Raw genomic sequence first — 18,692 nt, forward strand, 5'->3', positions numbered from 1 at the left:
AGGCTCCCAGGAACATCACCCAGCTGCAGCTACCTCTGCTTTCCTGTACAAATAATTCTGCAAAGAGCTTTGAGAGAAGCTGCAGGTTTCATCAAGTGTCTCAGTACTAAGGAGAGCTGTTGTGGACTGCCCCATCAGCTAAGTAGTCATGAGGATGCTGTGTAAAGGGGCAGGTGCTTCTGTGACAATGCCATGCACGAGACTACGAAAGGAGCATGGGCCTTGGAGCCACTAAGATCTGAATTCAAATTCTGCTGCCTCTACTGAGTGTCTGCTAATCAATCACCTTTAGTGAAGAAGCAGAACCATCAGCAAATATTTACTCAACACCAACTATGCCTCAGGCATGCACTATGCCCTGGGGGACATGAGAGCGAGCAAGGACCAACCTTACCCTCACGGAACTTCCAGACAAGTAGAATACAGTGTGATAAGTGTGAGGATGTGGCTTCTCCTGGTTTCAGGTTTTTAACTAAAGTCGAGGGACAATATAACGTTTTAGAGGATTGACACATGTAGAAATATTATTCTCTACAGAGAGTATACGGTAAGAGTCTAATAGATCCCTGCTTTTATGGAGGGGACTTCCTGCTTACCCAGCTCTCAGCTTTGTCTACTTTATTTTCCAAGTCCAGGATAACTTCTGTATACCTCTCCCCAGTCTATCTCCATTTTCCTCTAACTTCCAACTATCAAAAATGCTAATGAGTTTATTAATAAGTCTTAACAAATCTATAAGACTAGAATGGGTCAGGGGAAGGTGGATCTGGCTTTCCCTGAAGCCCTGCCCCAGAAGGAATAGTCAACAGTCACTGTCCTTCCAGGTTGCTGTGGGATCCTGGTTCTCCACAGTCCCAGCAGAATGAGCCTGTTTACCGCCCTTGACAGACTTTTCTTCCTTCCCCCATTCCCTTCCATGGCTACACTTTCAGTGTGCTCTGCTTTTCTTCATTACATGGAACAGGATGTTTATTAGATGTCAACAGTGTGAGAAAGGGCTAAGCAGCGTAAAGACCCTCCTCCCTGTGCACCCCAGCCACCAGCCACCAAACATTTATCTTCTGCACTCCTGGGGGCAATGCTAAGTGTGGGCTGTGGCTTCACTGCTCACCATAGTCGGTGTTTTCAGGCTCCCAGCAGTTTGAAGGCCAGAAATATGGAGCCTGCAAAAGAGCAGAGGTGTCAGGACCCAGAGGCATGCCAGCACTTGGCCCCACCCCCCACCTGGGGGCCAGGGTCAGCCCTTCCCTGTACCCAGTGAGGATGCCACCCTAGGACAGGCTCTGTCCTCATCTCCTTCATGCTGACACCACAGCCCAGCTCTCTCCTTCTCTTAAAACAGCTGAGGCCAGCCAACATTTCAATCTAGGTGTTGAGAAATGAATCTAGGTAAGCAAAATAAATGCAAAAATGAGAAACAGTTTATAGGGCAAAAATTTCTTATCCTGAAACAATAGAAGTCTAACTACAAAAGTCAGCTTGGCACAGTTCCCTGGTCACACAAGCCCCAAGTTCTTTTTATCCTTTTGCTATGGACTGAATTGTGTCCCCTCTCATCCCTTGCCCTGCCCCCAATTCATATGATGAAGCCCTAACCCCTAGTGTGGCTGTATTTGGAGTTTGGAAGTAATTAAGCTTAAATGAGGCCATTAGGGTGGGGCCCTGATCCCAGAGGATTAGTGTCTGTATATAAGGAAACATCAGCTCTCTCTCTGTCTCTCTCTGTCTCTCTCTCCCCCTCTCTGTCTCTCTGTTTCTCTCTCAATTTCTCTCTCTCTCATTCTCCTGCTCTCTCACCTCCCCCGCCCCCATGTGAAAACACAATGAGAAGCAGCTATCTGAATACCAGGGTGAGCATGCTCGCCATAAACTCAACCCTACGGGAACCCTGATCTTGGACTTCCAGCCTCCAGAACTGTGAAAAAGAAATTTCTACTATTTAAGCCACGCCCACTGCAGTATTTTGTTATGGCATCCCCAGCAGACTAAGATACCCTTTGATTCTGTCTGAAGCACTCTGCTCCCAACCCTTTGGTTTTGACCTTGACACAACCCTTATTCTCTGTGCCAGATCTAGGATAGAATCTGAGAACAGGAATAGAAAATGTATGGGAAGAATTAATAGGTAGTAAATGGGAACTTCACAGCAGCAAAGCAGTTCGATACAGTAGAAAGATTCAGAACTTTGCTATCAGGCTGACCTATGTTCAAATCAAGGCTGTCTTTTCGATTTACTAAGTGCCCCATTAATTCTCGGGGCACCTCAGTTATCCCATCTGTAAAATGGTGATATTTGCCCCCCAAAAGTTTTTCTTCAAAATGAATGAGGAAACATGTATAAAGTACCCAACAAATAGTAGGTTCTAGGCTTTTTAGTATTATTTGGGTAGAGCAACAAGTGGCCCAGACAAAAGTTTTCTTGGTTATCTCAGTGCTGATGAGAGATAAGGGTTGCTTCCTTAAATAGCCTGTTTTTTTTTTCGTTTGTTTTGTTTTGTTTTTTAAATATGGTTCTAATCTGAGGTCAGATGGTGGTGATAAGAAAAGGTTCTTTGGAAGAGGAGCTGGCAGGCCTACCTGGAAACGATAAAAGGTGCCATCATCCTTCATGGTGAGAACATGGTCCGAGATGGGAAAGATGTAGCCCTGGGCAGCTATAAGGCTTCCCAAGTGTATTGCTTCAACTGTGGGGACAAGGTGTGGGAGAGAGAAGTAATTAGGAAGCTGTCAGAATGCAGGATTACTTCGCTGAAATGTAGCTTGGGACAGCAGAAAGGCAACTGGAAGTCAACTGTCATCACTCCCAGATAACTGCATGATTGATCGATAACTTTAGGATACTACTGTTTTTGGCTGAAGGGAGACGTCAGTGGTTGGGAAGGGCTGCCATGTGTCTGGGGTACCTTTGGACCCCAGCTCTGAGAGTCTGATATTGTTTTAACTTCCCCTCCCTGACCTAATTTTTCCAGAAGAAAGTCTAGCTTCGCTGTTACAAGCATGAGCTTTGGTGTAGATAAACCTGTGTTTAATTGAGATATTTCACATAAAGTGCTTAGCAGTGGCTGCTGTAGGATAAGTGCTGGCAGCCATGATTTATATTTTTATTTTCATCATTTCTTACTATCCTCGCTACCCACAGAGACTCTGGACTTACAGAGCATTCTCCGATACCACAGTCCCAATAGCGATGAGGAGCGTGTTACCCTTCTCTTACGGACATAAATTAAAATCTCACTTTTGAGGTGAGCAGTGTAGTGGGCAGTGCCACAGGGAGGCCAATTCGATAAAAAATATTTATATTTTGCCACAGTCAACCTGTCGTTTTGTTACTTTAGCATTGACCATAAGTAGATGCACGTAAATCGTTAAGAATTTATATTTATTCTGAGCAGAGCTAAGGAAAAATATTAAATTTAAATGGTTCTACCACAATGGTAATCTTACACAAATATAAAAGCACTCTTCCTGGTAAAAACTAATTTTTGGACATGGAAATTACTGACATGGAGAGAGGAGTCTCTAGGAATTATTAAGTTCATAAACTCTGAGGTTTCTAAAGTGACTTGTTTCAGCCTTCTGGGCAAACTTTTGAAGAGGTTGTATATAACCCAAGTGTTTTGTTTATTTAGAACCACCTGTTCTTCAGAAGGAACGTACACTTTGACTGGTGGAATCAAAATGAATGGAGTTTTATTTTACTTGCTTAGTGATGACCAGTTTGCTTTTAAAGTCTGCATGTTTCAAGAATCATGGGTCCAACATAAAAGGGAAGTTTCATCACCTGCAGCTGCTACTTTCCCAGGGAAGGTAACTTTCATGTCAGCAATCTGGGAGCTGGGACTCTCACTTCATTCTTTGAGCAAAAGGTCTTTTGCTTAGAAGTGTGGCAGATGGGAAGAAGGGAAGGAGGGGCGGAAGTTAGACATGCCTGGCTTCCCAGGGCCTTGGTTTGCTTCGTTTCCACCCTTCTATTCCCAGCTGGTGAATTTTTCTTAACTCCTCCTGCTCAGCCACCTCGCAGGAGCTCCGGCAGTTCCCAACACCTGGGTGTCCTCCCAAGGGCATCGGGGTATAACAGACCTTCATAGACATGACCCTTGTTGTTCTGGACTTGCACAGAAGCTTCTCATACCAGAGTCAGAGGATTCCTGAACCTTTTCTCCCACTACTAGCTGGTTCAGTGTTCTCAGATGACTACTACTTCTACTACTGCTACTGCTACTGCTAACAATAATAATAAAATATATGTCAGTCATACAATGATTATTTTAGAAGGGCGAGGAAAACAGGGCTCTTGGAAGAGAAAAGACCACCATGAAGAAAGGTGCTCCTTTGTTTAGCATCCTCATCATCATCAAAAGAAATGTTGACTTGAAATACATGTAACTAAACTAGTAGAGACTTTTTCAGTCCAGTTTTTATAAGTGAGGAATCAGAAGGGAAGCACATAGGCTAGTTGGTTTGGGTTCTTTCCTTGAAAGATTAGCATGTGTAGTTTTCCCTTGTGGATTAAGAACTTGATTAGAATTAAGAATTTTCACTAGTCATGAGAGTGGCCATTAATCAAGGTGGTGAAAAAAGCTAGTGTCAATTCCATTAATGACCTGCTTTTCTGGCACTCAGATTTCTGGCAACTATATTTAATCCAATTCTAGGTAAATTGTATTGTTTCATAGTCAATAGCATGTTAAGAGCATCAGATTAAAATACAGGAATGCCTGAGCTGCCATGCTGACACCAGCAAGGAATCACAGTTGAAGGTCAGATACCTAGAAAGGGGGCTTGAACAAATTCTTAAGAAGGATAGCAATTGGAGGCCATTTAATTTGGGGCAAATAGGTAGAATCCCTAAGAACATCAGGATACATTTGTGGATATTTATAAATATGACATGTAGACATTGAGAATACTCAGTTAAGATAAGGAGTGCATAATAAATTCATTAAAGTATTAACTATCAGCACATGGATAACAAAATATACTTATCTAGAATTTTCATGTTTCTAGAACTGCCCATTTTCTAATTATGCTGTAAAAATAAAATTTACTGCTTATTTTCTGGTGGGAGGACAGATCTGAAAACTGTTTTATTGGCCAGGATTTTGTTGTTTTTCCGATAAGGTTTTCCTAATTGAAATGCACAATTAAAGTTGAAAAAAAAAAATCATTCCTTCACTTCTTGCAGAAGCAGAAAACAGAAGGCATCTTAGCAAATAATTAAACATCTTAACTGTGGATCAGGCAATCTAATTTTAAGAGCCAGCTCTAGAAGGCCTTTCATGACAGTGCTACAACTTATCTTTAATTGCTGTGGCTAACGAGAATTCATCTCATTTCACATGTTATTGTATTGGGTTCTTTGGCATTCTAAATGGTTGCTCATTTTCTCAAAGGGTGATTTAAATTTAAAAGTGGATATTTAGTGGAGAACATAAATTAATTTTATTTGTAAGTAGAGTGATTCCACATCTTGGAATTCACATTTACAAGCCCAGTACTCAGGAGGGTAGGAGAATCTAGTCTAGAAATGGTGATGGGATGTTTACCTATACCACAGGAGATAAAGTCAGGGTCAAGGGTTAAGTACCTGGGTCCTCGATGGAAAGGTTCTTCATAAGCCACTGCACAATGTCAGTACCTGCAATGATAAAGCAATTCAGCTGAAGACCTCATGGGTGTTAAACCCTGTGGCAGAAGAACCTGCTTACCTAAGAGACTTCAAATTCTAATTAGCACACACCAGGAGAGCTGGGTAATATAGATTTTTCTATCCTGACCAACCCTTTCCAACCATCAGTTCACTTCCATAGTCACGATCCCATTCTTTTCCAAAAAACATCCTCTTCTGACAACTCAGAATAATGTTCTGTCTACATTACTAGGGAGCATCTGTAGGGGACTTCCTGTGAATACAGATTTTGATGATTTCTCCAAGATAGGCTGGTGAAGTCTTATCACGCTTGGCCCCCAGGCTATTTCCTGTGGGAAGAGGCTCTTCAGTGCCCTACCCTTATTGACAAGGGCTAACTGACACAGGTGACCTTAAGGTTCCTGAAAAGAATCTCTAATTTCCTCTGGCATGGGCTGACCCAGAAAGAAAGTGCCCCTGTGTCTGTGGGAGAAACGTCTGTTTTCACCTATCCTCTGGGACACAGCCAGATTCCATTTCTGGACTCCCCTGCAGTTTGGGGTGGACTGGGCTCTGATAGTGGGATGTGAATGGAAATGATGTACGCCCCTTCCACACCTGGACCGTAAAAATTCCCATGTGACCCTCCACAGCTCCACATTCTTTCACTCCCTGTCTGCTGGCTGAAGGGAGAGGACTTCGGGGGCCCAGAGGAGGGCAGAGTCACAATGCCGAGGGAGCCTGGGCTTCTGAACAACCACAGAAATTGATGCCCATTTTGGGCTCTGACCTGATTGACTGTGTGTTGTGTTACGCTCCAGAAACTTGGGGCTTACCTGTTTTGGCAACTAGTACTCTCTTAACTAATTTAAAATCTTAAGAGTCACAGGGGACTTTTAAAGCTTATTTACTCTAACCCTAGACAGTACATGAGCCCCAGCCACAACACTCTGGATAAGAGGCACCCTAATCTCCATTTAGAAAAACTCTAGTATCTGGGATCTCACAAACTGCCCCCTGGGCAGCCTGTTCCAGCTAAACTGAGATTTCCTTGAGCAGAAACTCAACCCTCTCTGAATTTCTCTCTTTGACCTTAGTTTTGCCCTCTGGTGACAGAAAAACAAACCCAGCCTCCTCAGTCTGTGAGTCTCACCAACGCACTATCAACATCTCCTTGAGTTTTCCCTGCTCTGGGTGAAACGTGCCTGGATTCCTCAGCTGTTTCCTTGCATGACATGCCCTGGAGCCCCTCATCATTTTGGTCACAATTCTCTGAATACATTCTCTTTTGTTTGCCTCCTTTCAAAAAGTGTGACACCTAGGGTACCACAGTTCTTAGGGCACCGCAGTTCACATAGGAGTATAGGATTCCAATTTTCTAGAACATTCTGAGCTTCTAATCAGTCCACCTTTTCCACCCCCCCAATAATCTCACTTTGAACCAGTGCGGACCTTTGAAGGCGGCTTTGTGGCTTCAGGATGGTGATGCGTGATGGAAATCGCGTGAAGGGCAACATTTCCAGATATCTGAGTCCTGTCATGGGTCTGGGGCTTGACAGGAGGCAAACGGACTGCTAACAGCTCTCCAGGGTAGATTCCCAGCTGAAAGACTGGAGAGCTGGCAGAAGAGTTTAACTATTGTCCTTGGCCTAGAAGTAAAGTTTCTCAGAAATTTTACTGGTTGCCTGAAGTGAGACCAGTACAGGCCTAAGTGCCTACATATTTTGTTTTTCTCTGGCTCTCTGGAAGGTCAATGGGCCCTGCACAGTAAACTGCCAGGGCCTGGTCCTACTTTCTGTGAGCTTCCCCCAGCACAAGCCTCCACCGATATGGCCCTGCAAGTCCCCCAGCCCTCACCCCCATTTCGACCTCAAAAGCAAGACTTCTAAGCTTTTCCCCTACTCTTGCTCTGGGCTGGCATCTATGAGCTAAACTTTGGATTCAAACATTCCTATTCATTCACACTCTTTGAGAGAAAGGGAGAGTATGTCTGTGTGTACTTGTGGGTGTGGGTCCATTTCCTCCAAATTATACAAGTTCAACATTTGTCCTAGGAAATGAAGAACAAAGCAGAAATCAAATAGAACTGTAATCCCAAGTTGGGGGTGGGGAAGAGACTCTAACCTGTTTTTTCCTCAAAAGAAAAATAGTTCTTTTTTGTGGGTTGCCTAGAAACGGAGAGGTTTCCAGCATCAGCAACGGCTCTCCCCCGGGCAGGCGGATTATCTTTCTGCTGAGCTGGCTGAACCATTATTTATCACCTGCCAAGATTGATTACTCACCCTGGGACAATGACAGCCCTTCCTTTCCCCTGTTAATTACTGTCATCATTAATATCCATGTCACTAATTAGTATTCATTCACATTGAAACTCCTTCCTTGCTGTCATATCCGTTTCCCCTGCACACCACCCCAGCCTTCAGCGCCATTGTCTGGGTTTCTACCCCCTTTCGGCTTCATGCGCTCAGTGTCTGGCCTAATTGTCTCCCCAGTCCACCAGGCCTCCGTTTGCATTCACAGAGCTGAAGGATCCCATTTAAGCACTTTTTTTTTTTTTTTTTTTTTTTTGGGTGAAGAAGGGAAAATCACAAAGGCTCGTTTCCTTTTCCCCTAGCACTGTGGGCACCAAAGGCCTGGGTTTCCTGTCCCTGGTGCTGCCACCATGAAGTCAGTGTCTTCATCTGGAGATCGCTGTGATTATCCTTAGGCCCTGGTGAAGGCCAGGCTGCTGGCCCTTGTTGTCCTGAGCCAATACCCCAAATCCACAGCCATGCCTGCATCCGGCCATCCCTCACACGCTGCAAACACAACGAGGCCTAGGGCTGCAGACACGCTCGAGCTGTGGGTGCGGGGTATTCTGGGCTTCTGAAGACTAGTCCAGAATGAGCCAGCCCCCAGCCTGGTGGCAGAAAGCAAATCGTTGCATGTTCAGCCCCAGGAACAAGTAAGGAATGGAAATCTGTCATAATATTATGTCCTTTAAAAGACCCACAATTATTACATTGTAGAATCAGACGAGAATATTGCAAATAACCCTCAGGAGAAAGGGCTATTCTTTTTCTCTTTTCTCTTTCCTTTCTTTCTCATTTCCTCATTCCCCCAATCACTCTTTCCTTTCCTAGTCTAAAAAGAATTTGAAGCAGATGATTTTTCTGTTCTATTCAAAATTAATTGTCGCCCTTTGTAATCATTATTAGATTCTGGCTCTTCTTAGTCAAGCTGCCTTGCCAAGGACTTAAAGTCAATATGGAAACATTAGGAACAAATGCAGGATAATCACCCTTTACTCCCAAAGAACCTAAAACACTTGGCCTAAAGTTTTCTTTTTGAGGCTAATTTATCAACATATATTCCAGGGATATCTCTGAAATACACTAGACGCACGTGAAACGCTGCTCTACAACGTGAGTGGTTTGTCAGTATACTTAAGTATACATTTATTATATTCAGGTATGCTTTATGTGTCTACGTGCATTTCAGTTATGTCTTTTATATATAATTATGTTTATTAGAAGGGTATTTGGACACATCTCAGAAGTTCTCTAGTAGGGGGCTGAATAAATAAATTATGGCTCACCATACAATAAATGTTTATTGAACATCTACTATATTAGTTGAAAAAGCCTATTGAGAACAGTGCATATTTTAGAATGACATTTTTACAATAGAAAAAATGTATTTGTATTTCTATTCTAAATATGTATGTACGGATATATAGAGGGATGGAGAAGAAAAGTTCTGGAAGTATTTTTAAACTGTTATCTTTAGGTTATTCTGGAAAGAGGGGAGGGGTCGCATTTTGGGAAATTTCTATACTTTATATTTCTTCATGATTTGGAGTTCATAGAATGTTAATATATTACTTTTGCATGGAGATAATACTTTTTATTTCAAAGAGCAGAGAGGGAAAGTTTGGCTTCTTAGGCTAAAGAGGAGAGGGCATGGAGAACGGGGTTGCAGACACGAGTAGAGAGGGTAGGGGGACTTTGAATGGCCCCCTGCTGCCTCCTGGAGCCTGGGCATTTCCTGTTCCCCAGGGAAAAGGCAGAAAAGAATGAAGGCAGGACTCAAAAAGCTGTCTTTTTCCTAAGAAATAAAGAGTGGGAGGCTCAGCCATGGGTCTCTAATTGGTCACTCTCTCTGGCCATCTGGCCAGCCCTGGAGCCTCGGAGTGGCCTCTCGTACATTCTATTAGGCTGTTTACCACAGTCCTGGACTCAGGGTGGCAACCTGCACCCCTCTCTGTGTTGCTTACTTATTTATTGGGTAGAGTGAGACCCAGCAATCTCTTCCAGGCGACTTCCCAAGTTATCTTAACCCTAGATCAATATAAACTGGATTTAACTAGGCTGGTGAGATCTTCCAATATTTTAGGGCACTCTCTTTCTTTTTTGGAGGAGACCCTTATTATGAAAGGGTTCTATTCTGGGCTTTGTTTTCAGATGTTTTAAGCTCCCCTGAAGATTTAGGGATACCTGGAAGTTCCTCTCAAATAAGTCAGAATTCAAGCAGATCCTGCTATGAAACACTTCACCCATTCTTCCCAAGGTAGAGTCTCAATCTGTGCCCAAATTAGATTATGATTATGTCAACTTGTTAAAAGACTGGTTCTAGTCACCTGCAAATTTCAAGTTACCTGAAACTTCATAGCTTATACATCATGGTACAGATAACTGAAGCAATTGATAACTTACTTATCAATCCTCACCATTGGGGAAAGACACTTGCATTTGAGTAAACTGTTACTGGAGTCCAACAAAGATAAGATGGTTACTGCCGTGAGTGTGCTCACAGTACTCCTCAGTCAAGGTTATGACTCAGCCTACCACTGGATTCTCATGTGCCGGCCAAGGTCTCAGCTGCACCTGTGAGGGGAGAGGGCAGCTTTGGGCCACTTATCACGCATGTTGGTACCATGTACAGGCCAACACACGTGAAGGGGGAGCAACATGCCTGAATGCTCATTGTGTACAAGGCCAGAGCTGTACCCTTGACCCAGTTATCACATATCATCTTAACAAAAATTGTGTAAAATATAATAACTATTACACCCATTTTAAAGATGAGGTCCAGAGAGGCCCAAGGCCACATACTAGTACCGATTAGAGCCAAGGCTGAAATCCAGGCAATCTCCTGCGAAATATTATTTCCACCATGTCATTCTTCCTCCCTTATTTCTGAATAATTTTCTGAATAATTGGAAAAGTTCTATACTCAGTTTTTTTTCCTGAAGCAGAGACATTCATTTAGTGATAATACTACTTAATACTATGTGCTATTTAGCTAATAATTTATTGAGCACTTTATATATTCCAGGCTTTGGAATGATCCTACTATAATAATCATATGATGTAAATAGATGATTATTTGCTTTTTGCAGATAAATTGAAGGACACTCTAAGTAGAATTGTTTTTATAGTTTTAAACCTTTCTTTTATGCCTTAGTTAAAAACAACAACAACAACAACAACAAGAGAAAATGCAACAAGTAGACAGCAGATAAAGCAAGAGGAACCGCGAAACCGGGCTTTGGATGGTGGGCACGACGAACAGCTGTCAGTGAGACAGAAGGAGATGTAGGCGGAAGGACTAGTGTGATGAAAAGCCTGGTGGCATTTTTGAGGAGTATTGTTTGGTCAATGGGCTTGAGTTTTTCCAAGGAAAAGCATGCCATGTTTAACAGATACATACTTAACAAGCATATAAAGCAATAAAGCACAGTGTTTACAGAGTCAGATAGACTTGAGTCCAATCCATGCTGTTATTTATGAACTGTGTGATCTGGGCAGGTCCCTTCACTGCCATCCACCCAATCTCCATTTCTTCCTGGGTCTGCTAGGGAAAATATCACCTTCTTACAGGATGAAATAAGATCATTTGTTAGAAGCCCTTGCCACAAAGCCTGGCCCATGGTTTTGCTGAAATGGCCTGTTTAGGTCACCTATCTGTTCTATGCCTTCATTCGCTCATATGAAAATGAGGATAATAATAATAGGACTTGCTGCACAGGCTCTGAGGGCTAGAGGGAAGGCTGTGTGTGCAATGCTAGCACAGTGCTTCATACTGAACAAGCATTATTAACACACATTAGCTACTGATACAGTCCATGTTTTAGGAACCTTGTGTTGGAGCCAGGGTCTAATAAAGTCATCTGCATGGCTGGGAGAAAGAGCAGCAACTCGGAATTCTTGTGTTATTTGCCTGCTTTCTCATTTTAGGCCTTAGAGAATCTTAAATGTCTTCTGACGCTTTGGATCTGATGATGAGCAGCTTGTTGGTCAGAAGGAGAAACAAAGGAGGGAGTGGCAGCAGGCAAACTCAGGGAGGCCGATGGGGCCTTCCTGGGGGGTGGGACCCCTCCCGGCAGCTGTTCTGGCCCCACTCCTCTAGAGTACGTTTTCTGGGAAGTGAAGGGGAAAAACAAAGCGGGTGCCCTTACTCCACTGTCATTGATTCAAAAATAAGAAACTGAGCATCGTTCTGGTTCTCTGGCCACCCTGACATCCTCCTGTCCCTCCCTTCTCTCCTCTTCTGTCACATGGACCAACTTTCTGCTCCCTGAATGCACCTCGCTCCATCCCACTACAGGGCCTTTGCATATACTGTTCCCTGGGCCAGTAATGCACTCCCATTTCTCCAGTCCACCTCTTCCTCTTGCTGACTCCTGCCATCCTTTGGCGCTAGAGTCTCAGGAAGGCCTTCACTGCTCTCTGCAGCAGGTCCACATCCCCTGGCTTTCACTTCTAGAGAATGCGGTTCTTTCTCTTTGATGCACTTATGTCAGTTTGGATTTAAACATCCACGATGTGATTATTTGATCGGTGTTTACCTCGCCCTCTGCGTTAGTTTTCTGGGGCTGCTTAAACAAAGAACCACGAACTGAGTGGCTGAAACAACAGACATTTATTATCTCACAGTTCTGGAATGCCAGAAGCCCAGGTGTTAGCAGGGTTGGCTCATCGGAGGGCTGTAGGGGAGGACCTGTCCCACGTACCTCCCCTAGCTGCTGGCAGTCTTTAGTATTCCTTGGCTTGTAGGAGCACCACCCCAATTTCTGCCTTCATCTTCACGTGGTGTTCCTGTGTGCATGCCTCTGTGTCCAATTTCACCTTTTTTTTTTATAAGGACATCAGTCACACTGGATTAGGGACTACCCTAACTAGCTCATCTTAACTAATTACATGTGCAATGAAGCTATGTCCACATAAGGTTACATTCTGAGGCACTGGAGGTTAGGACTTAAACGTATGAATTTTGGGGAAGACACAATTTAACCCATAACACTTGCTAAACTATAACTCCGAGAGAGCAGGAGTCTATTATACTATTCTATCTCTGGTACCTATCAAAGACCTGGCATGGAGTTGGGGTTTAATAAATGGGGTTTAATAAATTATTGATCAATAGTTATATTCAAATAAACATCATATGATATGCATCCATCCAAATGTACATATTCACTACACTTAAAATTTTTCTCTCAATTTTTTTGCGATCCATGAAAACTTCATCACAGACTGGCATCGACCTTGGATGGGCATTTGCAACCACTGCTTTAGATGAAAGGTTTGGGGTTTTTCATTTGTCGACATTGTCTTTTTTACAAAAATCACACTTTTTTTTTCTTGTAGAAAGAAATCTCAACAAATAAATGCGTTAAAAAATATCGGGCAGCAATTCAGACTGTCTGTTTTTCCTCATTCTGCTCTGGCTGTTACCTGGAGAGAACAGCGAGTAGAAGGAAAGGTAAATTCTTCAGGTCTCTTCTCCAGGGGCTGAAAGACCCTGACCCCTTCCCACCTCTCTGCCTGCCCCAGCTGCTCTCTCACTGGCTCCCAGACTGCAGCCATCAAGCTGCCCTGAGATTGGCTTTGGTCCAGTGTGTGATTCTCGCTTTTTCAACAGGAAGCCTTCTGCCTCTGTCTGATTTGGTTTTGAACAGGTTGGGGGGAATTATATCTAGACACATGGGATATTGAATCCAGAGATACTCAAGCATCACCACCTTATCCAGCCCTAAACCGGGCCCGGTCAGGGCCACCTCCCTAGGGACTCCTTGCAGGCCAGGCAGATCTGCTTGCCAATCTCCATGGGCATGTGGCAACTGCGCCCCGCTGCACCCCTCAGCCCACAGAGCAGGGAAGACAACCAGCTGACAGAAAACTCCTGGGGGGCCTTCTCCCCCACCCACAGCTCCACCCCCCTCCCGCTCAGACTGCGCTTCTCCATTTTCTGAAATGTAAAGCTTCCATGTGTATTATGAGGGGCAGGAGACCAGGGGAGGTTATTACTAAGTCATAAATCAACCAAGAAGCTCTGAGGGCTGTGGCGAGGCATCCGGGATGGGCTTCCCTGAATTGTTACCTCACCCAAGTCCCCACCATTGATTCATAACCTCATAACCCTCCTGCGTCCGAATCCCAAGTCTTCTATCTAATTGTCAGCAGCCGAGTACATGATTTGCATGCAAGAGGATGTGGGCAGCAGCAGACATGGGGGTAGAGGAGAGATTAGTTTTGTCAATCAAAAGCGTCCAGGGCCAGGCAGAGAGCGTTTGGGACTTAGCCCGACGATCAGCTTATTAAAGGAGAGGCTGAATGTGGCTGCGTTGATTGCAGAGAAGCGGAAGACCATGGCCACCGTGGGTATAGCCTCCGTTCCCTGAGGGTGGCTGCCACTGATGACTGCCTTCCACTCAATCCGAAGGCAGAAATGAAAAACAAATAAGCGGACGTGCAGTTTTGGGGACAAGTGATCTAATGGCAGGTGTGCAGCAGCAGCAGAAAGCATTATAAATATTTTGAGGGCTGCTGAGCATTTCCGGGAGGGCTGGATGGAGGTGACCCAGTGGCTGAAAGTTTTCAGGGGCTTTATTGCCTCCCAGCATCGTCTAATGGTCATTTCATTTGAAGGTAAAACGTGGTTCATGAACGTTTTATATTGAAATTAATCTGTGGGGCTAAGGGTTGCTTAAGGGGAGCAGGAGAGGAGAGTCAAGAGGTAGCATTTACAACACTCAGGTCCGCCGGCTGCAGTCACTTAACTCGGCATCTGATGCATCGAACCACAGCACGAAGGCAATAACGCTGACACACATCCACAGCATGCTTTAAGGCTTAAGTCTGCAAAACGCGCTGGACATCTGCTACCACCTTGGGACGGGTGATGTGAGCACAGCAGGGAGTGTGTGCAAGCCAGATTTCAAGCAGAGTCTGAGACACACAGGTTCTTGAGCAAAAAATTTTTTGGCGTTACACTCATTCCAGCTCCAGTTCCCCAGAGCTCGGCTTGGTGGAATGAATTTGGTTTTTGTAATCAGGCAGACCTGAGTCCAAACCCTGGCTGTTCCACTTACTAGCATATCACCATGGGCGAGTTACTCAACCACTCCGAGCCCCAGTTTACCCACTGGAAAAATGGGGCCAATCACAGAATCTACCACAGATTTCGTTGCATTAAAATAAGGAAACAGAGGCAGACCCTGGCACTGGCCAGGCGCCCCGTTGAATGTTGGTTCCTCTCCTTCCCTTTCCACTTACACCCTCCATCTGCCCAAAGTGGAATGTGGCTTGGAGCTGATCTCCTGGGCAGAGATCCCCAACCTGGAATCAGGCCTTTCTCTCCTCTTGTCCTTAGGCCTATGCCGCGGGCCTCCTGGACAGTTCAGAGCTTGTTCTAGTTTGGTTCTTTCACACTTCTCCATTTTATTCAGATAGATCAGCCCATCCTTTCGGTAACTGGCTTGGGATCTCCTCTATCAGCAGAGCATCTACTCCCAGATCAGCTTCCAGTTCTTGAGGCAAAACATCAGAAGAACCCCTAGGAACCCTGAGCGCTCTCCTTCTCTATCCCAGCTATGGCCGAGTCCTCCATCTGGAGGCCAGGGTGTGAATCTGGGTCCCCCTCCCACCAGCTCTGTGACCTTGATGATGTGCCTTGTCCTTTCTAAGCTTCAGTTTGTATAAGAGATGACAAAAACAGTATGAGGGCATCAACATGAGGATAATGCTTGTAAAAGGTTCAGCCTTGTGTCCTTTAGCACACAGTGAATAATCAGTAAATGTTGACTTTATCATTATTATCATTGTTATTATTCCGACTGGAATGTTTTCATTCATTTACCCGCAATGATGAATAAGACGAGACAGCTCTGTCCAAATAGGTGAGCTAGCGTGCTGCAAGGGCTCTGACTGGAGTGTCTGTGGGTGCTACGAGGCCACAGACCGGGAGTGTTTAATTCAAGCTGACCCAGTGTCAGGAAAAGCTGCACAGAGAGGGAGGTGCTCAGGATCGATGGGAAACAGTGAAAAAAGATAGACTGAGGAGTGAAGTTTTAAAATGAAGAGTCAAAGACTGTAACAGAGCAGCCCAAAGCAACCCCACCAATGGCACCAGGTGACAGCTGACATTTAAATTCAGGTTAAGGTGGATTGAACAGCAAGTTTCTGTGACAAGGAAGAGGGTCCTAGGGGGATAAAACCACCAGCATGCTCTGGCACCACCTACATACAAAGCAGTGTGCCAGACACCAGGGGCCGAGGTCCAACCATGAATTAGAGAAAGAACCAGGCTTAACGGCTGAAGGGAAATGACTGCAGAGCTGCTGAGCAATGATCTCATGCCTTCCTGGCATCAGGACGCTGGCCTTTCCCTCCATCCTTGCTCTCAACCAAGGCCTCGGGGTCCCTGACGGCAGCGCCATGAGCCCTCCCTGCAGTCTGCCTCAGGTTTGTGGTGCGCTGCTGGGTCAGTCTGCAGCCTCTGCACCTCCACTGCCGGTCACTGTCCTGGATCCCTGCCCAGCTGCCATCCGTGAGGCCCCCAACCCAGAAGGGCTCGTGTGCAGGACAGCAGAACACCACTGTCTCCCCACTTCTCCATCTTTCAGGGGACAGCCAGCAGCTTTGGGCTTCTCTGGGCTCCACTGCCATCTTTCCTCCTCAGGACCCCCTCCCCCCCACTGACTCCACCCCAGACAACAACAGCCATGAGCTCTGGGCAGCAGCAGCAGCAGCAGCAGCAGCAGCAGGAGTGACAGGAGATGGTCAGAGGCCTGCTGAGGGTTGATAAGGGCCCTGGATCACCAGGAGGTCAGCAGGATGCTACTCACTGCCCTGGTCATTGGCGAGAAACCGGAGCGCTGTTCACACTGCCCACCTTCCCTGCCCTACTCTTTCCTCCTGAAATCCCTAAATCCTTTTCTTCTTCAGGCATTTAGGTAAGGGATCAGAGCCTGGCATTGGAGGACTTGAGAAAAGTGGAGCCGGTCACCTGCGATCAAGGGGAACTGTTAGAATCTGCAATTCAGACCTTCACAGCTTCCTTTCCTGCTTTTTGCAGGCCAGGTTCTCAGATCAGTAGCATAGCCACAGAAGGGGACAGGGAGGGACACCGAAGAAGGGAAACTATGTCCCTGAATCCTGCAGAGGCTGGCATCCTCCCCATCACCTCCCCAGAGACAAACTGCACTCCTCACCCTTGTGAAGTCAGTTATCGAGTAAGCCACACCAAAACAAGAAAAGACAGTATGGGAATGAAGGTAAAATGGGGCGACCAGAAAGAGGGTGACTTGGGATTGGGAGGTTAGCAGGATGAGATTTTTATGGAGGCTCGAACAGCAGGAAGGATGCAGTTGGGTTAGTATTTGGAGAAAGAACATCCCCAACAGAGGGACAGTGATGCTAAAGCCCTAAGGTGAGGACAAGCAGGAAGAAGGTACGTGTGACAGGAGAATGGAGATCCAGGCCAGACTGGAGGTGAGCCCAGAGAGGGAGAGGCTGCACCCACAGGGAAGCTTTTGGAGGGCTTTGAGGAGGGCAGGGGTCTGGAGTATGTTTCTAAAAGATCGCGAGGGCTGCGGGGTGGAGAAGGAGTTGGGCAGGGACAGGAGCAGCAGCAGGGAGACCGGCTAGGAGCCGTTTTTAGTGGGCTGGAGTAATTGAATGCTGGCTGGGCTGAGTAAAGTGAGCGAGGAAAGCAAGTGGGTTCAGGTCTAGCCTGGAGGCAGGGCTCCTGGTCCTCTCTCATGCACGGGACATGGAACGTGAGAACAAGAGGAGTCCGGATGGACTAGCTTGACTAATTGGCTGCGTGGTGGGGCTTAGACTAACTGAGATGGGGAAGCAGGGTGGGGAGGAAAGCTGCGTTCACCTCTTGGCTGTGTTTTGTCTGACATGGATGTGTGGAGCAGCCATCTAAGTGGCGATACCGATTCGGTCGTTGGATACATGAATCTGGAATTTGAGAGAGAGAGCAGGCTGGAGATATTAGATGAGAGCCATTGGAATGTAGGAATGTACCTGAAGCGTTGAGGCTGGTTGAGTTCACCCAAGGAGACAATGTAGAAAGAGAAGAGAGGGGCGTTGGAACCAAGCCCTCGGCCTGAAAAACGGCACCGCAGGCTGCTCCCTCGCCTGTCCCAAGCCTGTCCGTCCTCAATCTGGAACGCCTTCCATCACCCTGAGTGCCTGGCCTTGACTCTTCTGTGACTTATCTTATTATGATCATGGTCCCTCCCCCGCCCCCACCCTCCCAGGACATAGCATGAGGAATGAGCTCAAACAGTGGATTCTGCCGGGCCCTCCCAGAACCTGCCATTGTACCACCTCCCTCTTCCTGCTCACGTCTCGGTTCAAGGGAAAAAAAAAAAAATCTACCCTCTCCACCATTTCCAGCACCTGACGGCTCTGCCCAGTGACCAAAGAGATAGCTAAGAATTTCTGTGTCCTCTTCTGGTTTATAACAAGCTTAAACGTGCTTTCTGGCTTTCCTATCACTAAATTACAGGAGACTCCCCGAAAGCATGCTGTGCGACCCTGGAGCTGGCTTGTGGCCACGCATTGCTGCGAGAACGCTGTTTCTGAGCGGACACAGTCACTCAGCCTGGGATGTGACTTCGAGCTCCAGACCCCACCACGTCATGACACTGAGGGGGGACCGTCCTGAGGAGCCAGGCATCTTTCTCACGTGCAATCCTCACTTCGTACCCATCAACTCCAGACAGAGGGAAGCTGGCTTTTGTTCAGAGAACATGCTGAGAATATTCCCAAGTGGAGAAACTCTA

The 18,692-nt window shown here is 45.8% G+C and overlaps 1 protein-coding gene across 2 annotated transcripts in view; it reads right to left on the reverse strand.

The window, feature by feature from the left end:
- Positions 1-18,692, reverse strand: part of RGS6 (regulator of G protein signaling 6) — a 457,947-nt gene that overhangs the window by 67,764 nt on the left and 371,491 nt on the right. For both annotated transcript variants that reach the window (XM_011370921.2, XM_011370922.2), the window contains exons 4-6: positions 5,588-5,638; positions 2,578-2,684; positions 1,112-1,163 (exon numbers count right to left, since the gene is read on the reverse strand). In XM_011370921.2, coding sequence (XP_011369223.1) covers positions 1,112-1,163; positions 2,578-2,684; positions 5,588-5,638 — 210 coding nt within the window. The remainder of the gene's footprint in view (positions 1-1,111; positions 1,164-2,577; positions 2,685-5,587; positions 5,639-18,692) is intronic.

Source organism: Pteropus vampyrus, unplaced genomic scaffold (genome assembly GCF_000151845.1).
Source record: "Pteropus vampyrus isolate Shadow unplaced genomic scaffold, Pvam_2.0 Scaffold177, whole genome shotgun sequence".
NCBI classification, from domain to species: Eukaryota; Metazoa; Chordata; class Mammalia; order Chiroptera; family Pteropodidae; genus Pteropus; species Pteropus vampyrus.